General features: G+C 48.0%; 1 protein-coding gene across 3 annotated transcripts in view; it reads left to right on the forward strand.

Annotated features, from left to right (window-relative positions):
* si:ch73-63e15.2 (strawberry notch homolog 2) overlaps window positions 1-10244 on the forward strand; it is a 61610-nt gene that overhangs the window by 11087 nt on the left and 40279 nt on the right. For all 3 annotated transcript variants that reach the window (XM_017407287.3, XM_017407288.3, XM_017407289.3), the window contains exons 2-3: window positions 1388-1628; window positions 2613-2701. In XM_017407287.3, the coding sequence (XP_017262776.1) occupies window positions 1521-1628; window positions 2613-2701 (197 nt within the window). In that variant the 5' untranslated portion in view covers window positions 1388-1520. The remainder of the gene's footprint in view (window positions 1-1387; window positions 1629-2612; window positions 2702-10244) is intronic.

Here is a 10244-nt window from a genome sequence, read left to right on the forward strand (position 1 = left end):
ACAAAGCAGCTCTTATTTAGACCCACGTGAACTCTATTAGAATTTATTACCTCAGCATTGTCCCTAGTGAACACGTCTGGGATGTAGGCAGACTGGAGGGGGGGTGGCGGGCGTCACAAACTGGAAAAAGAATTGAAGGGAAGACAAAAGGACAGAGGGACAGTGAGAGAGTGTCCCTTATGTCAAACTCCAAAAACCTGTGCTTGTTTAACTTGGAAAAACGGATAAGAATTCCAAAAAAAATTACGATTTGTTTGGACGAGGAGTCACATAAAATTTATGCGCCTCATAAATCTCAGCTGTAGGGTGACCGAAACACAAGATGCTGTGATTTTATTCAGAGTTGGTTATTTGCGGTAAATCGTAGCCCAAATGAAGCCGTCGTGACCACTTTTTAGATGGTATTCGAGTTGTAAATCACGCACACGCAGCTCGCAAATAACAGTAGTCGATTAACCGCAAGTCCTGCTGTTGAAAACACTTTATTTGATGAGTCAGGGATTCTTTCAAAAAGGTATTCCCTGGCGTGACGTTTCAATGATTCTGGTGATGATTTTTAGAACATCTTTAAAACTTGAAACTTCTTCACACAGTTTCAAATGTCTTGAGCCCTTGGTTCCGACAAAGCTGAGGACACGCTGTGTGCGTGTGCGTTTGCGTGTGCGTGTGCGCGCGCGGAAGGTGAAATTGAACGTTGGAAGCTTTTTGAAGCGTCGCAGAAAATGTTCTGCCCGTCTTCACGCGGTCCAGTCTAACCGGTCTGACCCGCTGTTGTGTGTGACACGTATGCAGCTTGAGTTGTAAAACACACACACTCACACACATACTGTGAACACACACGAAGCCAGTCACCTGACTGTGCTCTATATTTGTTTTATTGTTAAACATTGCATCGCAGAGGCCTTTTTTTTTAGCATTTCTGCCTCCTGTTGTGATTTTAATTGGTTCTTTAATGGAAGTCGAAACGTCAGTAATGTCAGATGACACGAAGGCTAATGAAGGGGGGCGGGGGGGGGGTCGCTTAACGCTTAATAAATACAACCTCAAATGCCGTTTTATGAAGAAGTTAGTTCATGTGTTCACAAGGAATTGGTTGTTTAGTTAACTTTACATGATTAAAGTGTGTTTCTTTTTCATTAGAAGTCTTTATGGGTAAATAAACTTGATTTTTTTATATGATACTTGTTATTGTAGATAAATATGATATATTTCCCATTACTAACGAGCGTTTTTATTTATCATGTGTACTGTAAGAAGGGCTTCCTAAGTCCGTACCTTTTTCCCGTTTCTCCCAAGTTTCGATTGTTTCTGGTTCGGCACGAAACGTCTTCTGAGGCTAACCAGCACCTCTGCCCTCTCTGCCCGTTCTGCCTCCCCACTCCCTCAGGCCATGGAGAGCAGTCGCCCTTGTTAGACGTACGGTTTCCTACACAGCCAGCACGCGGGCGACGGCAGCGGCAGCGGCGGCAGCGGGCGCATCATCTGATTCTGCTGGTCGTCATGTGTGAAGCTGGGGTCTGATGCCCACCCTCACCTCAGCGCTGGCCATGGATGGGGAGAACTACCTGCATCCAGAAGGCCCTCAGCTGGACCGCAGCTTGTTCTCTGTGACCCCCTCAACCATGGAGGTTCTTTATTTATTTATTCATTTATTTTGCACTTTTAGACCTTGACCATAAAGTCTAATTCCATGTAACCAGCTTCATCTATTGTTCAAAGCATTTTATTAAGTTAAAAAAAAAGAATATTTCACTGATTATTCACAAGCGTTGATAACTGAGTTGCTGAGTGACACACTTTAATTATATATTTTATAATCACACATTCCCTGTCATCTAAACACAACCCAGCTAAACATCCAACAACTGTTAAGACATCTGAACACTCATATGACGCGTGGAAAATATCTGTAAAAAAAAAAAGAGGAAGTGATCCCACTTGTGGAGATATTTGCAATTCCATGTAAAGAAGACCAGCGATGAAGGCGGCGAGTTTTTCTTCCTCATGCTCAGCTTTTATTTGACTGACTAATCTTGAAGAGTTTTGCCGCTGGCTCTTACTGATTTCCATTCAAACAGGACGAATTATCATCAGGTTCATCCGAAGTACCCTTAACCAAAGAAACTGCCGTTTTTTTTTGAGCGGAACTAAGAAGTTCTCGCCGTCTTCGCCGTTAATATCCGATTACGCTGAAATTCCAGAAAACGTCCTCAAAACTATCAGCACGCGAAAGCGAAACCTGATGACGATTGTTTCCTAATTTTGAATCATGTGAGCGCTTGGTTAGTTGTGCTGAAACACTTTCTGTTTTCAGATGCAGGTGGCAGTGTAGATCTGGAAAAAAAAACAAAAAAAAACAACAAACAGCTGGAGTGGGACAGAGTTTGTGTGAAACGTCTTATTCATCGTTTCTCGTTGTCGTCACTATTAATGAGGCTTGAACAAACCTGCTTTTGATGAAAAATGTGCTTTGAGGTGAAATTTGGTTAAAACTACACGACTGAATACACTGAAACCAGTTATATATGTTCTACTCTTTACTGGTTGTGGTGGTTTGCAGTGAACGTGTCCTTTTTTTTTTAGCATGACAAATGTTTGTTTTGTGTTTTCAGAGTTCAATATATGCCTCCCAAGGTTTCTGGGGACCCTCTTCTCAGCAGCCTGGATACAGCATACGCTGCCCTATGCAACCTGGAAACCAGTAAGTTCGCCGTGCTTCGCATTCTCACGAGACACAAAATTCCTACGCGGCAGAAAATGCTTTGAGCAAAGTAACGTTCGCACTGAAGAAGTGAGTTTACGCATCGCTGTTTAGAAACAAAAAAAAGTTATCGTGCCGCGAAAAATGACTGCTTTCAGATCAGGCCGCGGCCCTTAAGCCGCGGGCCTTCGTCGGGCTTTTCGCGTCTCCTTTCATGTGTCGGCATGACAAAAATCGCGAAAGTTTCTGTCACGCTGCTGGGGAGGGTCTTCTTTATCACAACTCTGTGCGTTTCCTGTGGTGGGTGGCTTGACGTCAGCCTTAAACTTCACATCCTGCGACGGCGAGGTGATTTTCCTGATATCACCGGCTGAACGAGATGTGGTTGTCCATTTTCACGAGACGTGTGTGTGTGTGTGTGTGTGTGTGTGTGTGTGTGTGTGCTCTGCGGTCAGGCTCATTTTGCTAACTATGCAGTCTAGAGGTGGTAAATACAGAATACCTCACATTACATGACATAAGCCGCAATACTGTTAACATCACAATCAGAAATGTCTGCCATTATTATTAAATTCTTAAATGATAACAATCTGATTGTGTAGTACTGCTTGATTATCTCATAATGCCGTACAGCTGCAGTCATCTTTATTGATTTCTGCTGGTTGGAGGGATAGATAGTACTGCACTACCAGTAGATCGTGGTTTGGAGAATCTGTAAGACGTTCTCCTGGGGGAGTCGAGCTAACAGCTGCTCAGATCTTGCACCAAATCACGAGCAAACCTGCACCATTTAAATGATTTGGACTCCTCGTGGCTATTGCATTGAACCTCAGCTAACGTTATCACTTGTTTCTGAACTGAAGCTTTGTTTTGTGGAGATGACGCTAACAAGAGACGAGAAAGACAAATCGGACGGTGACCAGAATCGGCCGATTTTTAGCTTGACTGGTTGGCCAGGTTACCGGCTCATCCAGCGCTCGATAGCTGCCTGTGAACGCGTCGCAGCTGAGCTCGATCTCAAGCTAGCAAATGTGGAAGCATTTCCCCGAGTGAGAAACTCCCGCCGTTACTACACTGAACAAAAAATATCAACACTTATTTCTGCTTCCATTTTTAGGAGCTGAACTTAAAGACATAAGACCAATTTCTATGTACACAAAAGGCCTTTTTTTCTTAAATATTGTTCACAAATTTGTGTAAATCTGTGAGCCGGGATAATCCATCTACCTCATAGATGTGGCATATCAAGAAGCTGATTAGACAGCGTGATTAATGCAGGTGTTCCATAGGCTCGCCACAATAAAAGGTGTTCTATTTCATTTCAGTGAACCTGTAACCATGTGACTACAACCCTCGGGTCAGGAGCATTATGCCAAATTAATCACACCTGTGGGTGCGCGTCCCATCCTATATGAATGAGGCGCGTGCACACACTCACCCTCTTTCTATCCTCCTGGTCACTGAGAGCTTGTGCCGGTTTGTGTTGGTTTTTCACCATTTACTCACGTTTAAGCGCTGATTTGGGCTGCTGGTTTTCCCTGGCACCCCTCTGGCGTTCCGTGAGTCTTCGACTGTTGTTTGTGAGTATTTTCCACTCCCGTTTTTCTCCTGGACCAACTTTTTCCGAGGCTGTTTGTAGCCTCTGTGTTTTGTTGTGCTAACGTTGCTCTACTCATAGTAGAAGCTGCGTCGTGCCACTAAGGGTGCGCCTTCGCCGCCCCTGGCCGGGAGTGGTATTGCAATTGTGTATTGAGGTTTGCTCTTCTCATTCTTTGATTAATGAGCAATGTTTCATACATGTTTTGATCGTGTTTTTTGATTGATTAATTATTTTTCTCTTTGTTTGCTAAGGCAACAGGGGAAAAAGAGAAGAGCCCAAAAAAAAAAAAAAAATTTTTGTTTTATGTGGTTTAAGATGGCTTCAGAGCCAGACAATGACCACATGGATGATGTCACGGGAGAGTCTCTTCCCCCTGCTCAAGATCCAGCTCTTCCTTGCAAGGCATTGCAGAAGTCTGGAGGAAAGAGGACGCTGAGCCAGGTTTATGATCCCAGAGTGGATCTTATGCAGAAGCAACTGGAGGAAATGCGTAAGACCATGGATATCATGGCTGCAGCACAGCAACGACTGCTGGAGAACCAGGCTCCCCAGCGCACGTACCATCACCCCGATGCTGTCTCTTTGGCAGCCTCAGGTAATTTGGATAAGACCAACAGCTCTGGCTGTGGCTCCTCTGCTTTGCTAGATGGCTTTGAAGATCCAGATGAGGACCTGGGTGAATGTCTGGCTGAGGCATGTGATTTCTCTTTGGAAGCCCTACTTGTCCGGGCGGCTGCAGCTGCAGGTCTTCCTGCTCCGCCATCTCCACCCAGGGCTTCTGCATTAGATCGGGGCCCTGGCCGCCATGGCCACACCCTTTTGCCAGTGTATGGGGACTTTGTAGCGCGCCTACAAGAGTCCTGGGCACAGCCGAAAGAGGCCACAGCTCCCCGCTCGGCACTTAGCGTGTTGCACGGTGCAGCTGAGCATGGCCTGGATGGGGTCTCACGGATTGGACCTTCGTTTGCACTCCTTGCTGGGGCTTTCCCCACAGGAAAAGTTGCTCGCCACCCTAATAAAAAGTGCAGAGCCACTGATGGGCTGGTGGTGAAGTCCTATCAGTCTGCTGCCATGGCATCTAGGCTAGCAAATACTAATGCCCTCCTGCTGGTGTATCTGGAGGGTCTGATTCGGGACCTGGAATCCAAGAGCCTAACTGATCTGCTTCCTGAGATGACCAAAGTGATGGACACGGTAATACAGGGGGCTAGTGCACAGGCCAAAGTCCTTGGTAATTCTATGGCCCAACTCACATTGGCTAGGCGCCATATTTGGCTTAGCCAAACAGGTTTGGCTGAAGCTGAGCAAGCTGCTGTTATGGGGACCAGTATCTCTCCTGGCCAGGTGTTTGGCCCAGCAGCCGAAGCAGCTTTGGATGAAGCCCAGAAAGTAAGGCTGCGAAACCAGTCTATTCGGCGGCAGCGACCGTTTAGACCGGTTTCCCGGGTTGCCTCAGAGAGACGTGTGAGCATCCAGAGACCTGACTCAGTTGGGCAGAGCTCATCTCAGGATTCTCGGGGAGGTAGACAGACCTACCAACAGGGACGTCCGCGGCCACATCCACGCTCCCGGGAGCGTGGTGGTCGGGGAGGGCCGAAGTCCACTCAGCGGCCCTGACGCCGCACATCGGCTGGCGTCAGCTTTTTCCAGCACCCATCTCAGTGCTTGGCGCCAGTGCACCTCATGCCCATGGGTGCTGCAGACTTTAGAGTGGGGCTATCGTCTGCAGTTCAAGCTCCACGCTCCACGCTTTCGGGGCGTTTTGGAAACAAAAGTAAGGGACAGTTCTCTTTCTGCAATTCTTGCCAAGGAGATCTCTACCTTACTATCCAAAGGGGCAATACGCCCCTTGTGTCTGGAAGAGGAAAAGCGGGGGTTTTATTCCCCCTACTTCCTTGTCCCAAAGCGGACAGGTGGATTCCGTCCCATTCTCGACTTGAGACAGCTAAACAAATTCCTCAAAGTGCTCCCTTTCCGAATGCTGCAGCTCAGGGCTCTGTTTCAGGCCATTCGAGACGGCGACTGGTTCACAACTGTGGACCTTCGCGATGCCTATTTTCACATTCCCATACACCCAGACCATCGGTGCTTCCTGAGGTTCGCTTTTCAGGGTGTGGCGTACGAATACAGCGTCCTTCCATTCGGTCTCTCCCTGTCACCACGAACATTCACAAAGTGCATGGATGCTGCACTTATACCACTGAGGCGGAGGGGCATCCGCGTGCTCAATTATTTGGACGATTGGCTAGTGTGTGCCCCATCTTTGAGCCTGGCCAACGAACACACAGCGGCTGTGTTAGCACATCTGACTTCTCTCGGTCTGCATCTAAATGCAGAAAAGAGCCACCTAGTACCAGGCAGGTCAGTCGAGTATCTTGGGCTTCTCCTGAACTCAGACACAATGAGAGCCTGTCTCACACACAAGCGGGTGTCTGCCATAGAGGAATGCATCGCAAGTTGTCTTGCTCAGCGCACTGTGTCTGCTCAGCAGTGCCAGAGACTGCTGGGTCTGTTTGCCGCAGCAGCCCAGGCCGTGCCCCTGGGACTGCTGCACACGCGGCCACTACAGCATTGGTTCGCCTGCCAGAAGGTCTTTCTGCCCAAAGACAGAATAAGACAGCTTACACTTTCTCGCAAGTGCCTCAAAGTCCTTGCCTGGTGGGGGAGCTCAAGTGCCGTTGTGGAAGGTGTTCCTCTGGGCCTAGGGGGAGCCAGAGTAACTGTGACCACAGATGCCTCCCAAACAGGCTGGGGCGCTGTCTGGGAGGGCAGATCTGCCCGGGGCATTTGGGACCCTGTCCATCAGGCATGGCACATCAACCTCCTCGAGATGGAGGCTGTTCATTTGGCCCTAAAACACTTCCTCCCAGCTATGAGGGGCAGGCAGGTAATGGTGAGGACAGACAACACGGCTGTGGTGTCCTACATCAATCGCCAAGGTGGACTGAAATCTCCAACCTTACACGCCAGAGCACGCCGCCTGCTCCTGTGGGCTCAGACAGAGGGCATGTCTCTGAGGGCCTTTTACCTTCCCGGTCCTCTGAATACAGCAGCCGATCTACTCTCAAGGGGGGCACCTCATCCCGGGGAGTGGCGCCTTCACTCAGGGGTGGTCAGTCAGATTTGGGACCGCTTTGGTCAGGCCACAGTGGACCTCTTTGCCACAGAGGACAATACTCATTGTCCCCTGTGGTTTTCAATGCATTGCCTCCCAGGGCCACTAGGGACAGATGCCCTGAGCCTTCCTTGGCCTCATGCCACACTCTATGCGTTCCCTCCACTTCCTCTCCTGCCAGCCTTGCTCAGCAGAGTGAGGTTGTCTCGAGCCCGGGTGCTCCTGGTGGCTCCATGTTGGCCACAGAGGCCCTGGATGGCCGAGATCTACGAGATGTTGGACGGACAACCATGGCGTCTGCCAATCAGAGCAGACTTACTCTCTCAGGCACAGGGCAAGATATGGCATCCTCGACCCGAAGCCCTGAGTCTTCATGTGTGGCCCTTGAACGGCAGCACTGGCATTCTTTGGGCCTGAGTGGGAAGGTGGTTGACACCCTGCAGGCCTCACGAGCCCCCTCCACTCAACGGCTCTATAGTGTTAGGTGGAAGGTGTTTAGTGAGTGGTGTCAGGACAAGGGTGAGGACCCTTTATCCTGTGATATGCCTGTAGTGCTTTCCTTCCTTCAGCACCTTCTTGACCAAGAGAGGTCAGAGTCGACTATCAGGGGTTATCTTGCAGCAATTTCCACCGTTCATGGCCGGTGTGATGGGTTGACTCCTGGGGCACACCCCCTTGCAACTCAGTTTTTGAAGGGTGTGAGGAGGCGATGCCCTACAAAGAGGCTTTTGCTCCCGTCTTGGGATCTTGAGGTGGTCCTCAAGGCACTCTGTCTGCCTCCATTTGAGCCCTTACACTGTCTCGATCTTCATCTTCTCAGTCTGAAGACAGTCTTTCTGATTGCTATTACATCAGCGAAGAGAGTGAGTGAGCTGGCTGCTCTCTCTGTTAGTGCAGGGTGTCTTCGTTTTGGGGATGAAGAAAAGACAGTGTTTCTTCTACCAAACCCTGCTTTCCAGCCCAAAGTATTGCCTAAGAACTTTGTGGCCAGGCCCCTGGTGCTGGAATCGTTCCATCCACCACCACACCATTCTGCAGAAGATGAAAGGCTCCACTCTGTGTGTCCTGTGAGGGCCCTGAAGGCATACATAGCCCGTACGCAGTCCCATCGCACAGCAGACAACCTCTTTGTGTCTTATGGAGAAACTACATTAGGTAGGCCTGTTGGCAGACAACGTCTGTCCCACTGGATAGTTGACCTCATTGCACTTGCCTATGCTGAAGCGGGACAACCTCCCCCATCACGAGTGGTTGCCCACTCTACTCGCGGCATGGCTACATCTTGGGCGCTGTTTAGGGGTGCACCTTTGGAGGAGGTGTGCAGTGCTGCTGGTTGGGCATCTTCCTCAACCTTCACCAGATTTTACAGGCTGAATCTGCCTGCATCTTCCATCCCCTCCACTGTTCTCGGGGCTGCGATGGATTGATGACACTTTGAGTTTAAGCCTTAGTACTGGGCCTCCATTGCTATGGAGCCCTGTGTGTTCTGGGACACCTTTTGTTGTACATATGTTTATTGCCCAGAAAACATGTTTATGTTTATAAAGGTTTTCAATTGTGATTGAATTTCTCTATTGTGGTCTGTTCTGTTTAGACAGTTACCCACTGTACATACCTGTTGGGTGCCAATTCACCCTCTTCATGACTAATTTGGTATACTGTTGTCACATGGTTACAGGTTCACTGAAATGAAATAGAACGATTGTTTACGAATGTAAACACGGTTCTATGAATGAAAGTGAACCTGTAACCGTTTAGGTCATGCAGATGGTTAATTGGCTGGGGTTCCCCAGTCGGTAGAAAGAGGGTGAGTGTGTGCACGCGCCTCATTCATATAGGATGGGACGCGCACCCACAGGTGTGATTAATTTGGCATAATGCTCCTGACCCGAGGGTTGTAGTCACATGGTTACAGGTTCACTTTCATTCATAGAACCGTGTTTACATTCGTAAACAATCGTTTTATTTTAATTTTCTTCAATGATTCAGTGTCTAAAAAACACTGTTGAGGCAAAAACCTCTCAAATAAATTGTCTTTTAAACACAAGTGGTGAGTCATTTCTTTACATGCCGTGCTTTGTATTGATACTGTTATCTGCTCAGGGTTTCTTTGAAATTCACGACGCGATGACGTGAGGAAACAGTCTGCGGCTTTCAAATTCACTAAACGTTGAATTTTATGACATCAGACGAGTTGCGTAAAAACGTCCACCTGTGAGGACTCTCATCAACCAGGAATAAAGTCCAGCGATGTGTGAGAAAGCGTGTTTCGCGTGCAGGGTGGGTAAATCGACGACACGCAAAACCGCCGGGTTCGTCTGCTCGGATAACGTGCGAAGGAGCGGGGGGGGGGACCAAAAACAAAACACGCGGGGCAGGTTTGCTCAAATTGTTGACTTCCAAAGTGCCCACTCACATCTGCACAGCGCATACCTTCCTCGTGAGTAATTCTAGAAACGTAAAAAAAAAACCACAATGCATGTCAATTTCTCGATTTGTGCGTTAGAGAGGATTAGTTATTGCATTTTTTTTTTCCTCTGGTGTTTGTGTGCGGCATCGAGCTGCAGCAGATCTGCTGCTGCCTCTTTGTAGAACCAACACCAAACGTACAAACCACAGAAACCTCTGTGCTCACTGTATGCCATCCAAACTACATGCATCGGAGACGCTTTAGAGCGACATATACAGGTGCTGGTCATAAAATTAGAATATCATGAAAAAGTAGATTGATTTCAGTAATTCCATTTAAAAAGTGAAACTTGTATATTATATTCATACATTACATACAAACTCATATATTTCAAATGTTTATTTCGTTTAATTTTGAT

This window comes from Kryptolebias marmoratus, linkage group LG24 (genome assembly GCF_001649575.2).
Source record: "Kryptolebias marmoratus isolate JLee-2015 linkage group LG24, ASM164957v2, whole genome shotgun sequence".
NCBI lineage: Eukaryota > Metazoa > Chordata > Actinopteri > Cyprinodontiformes > Rivulidae > Kryptolebias > Kryptolebias marmoratus.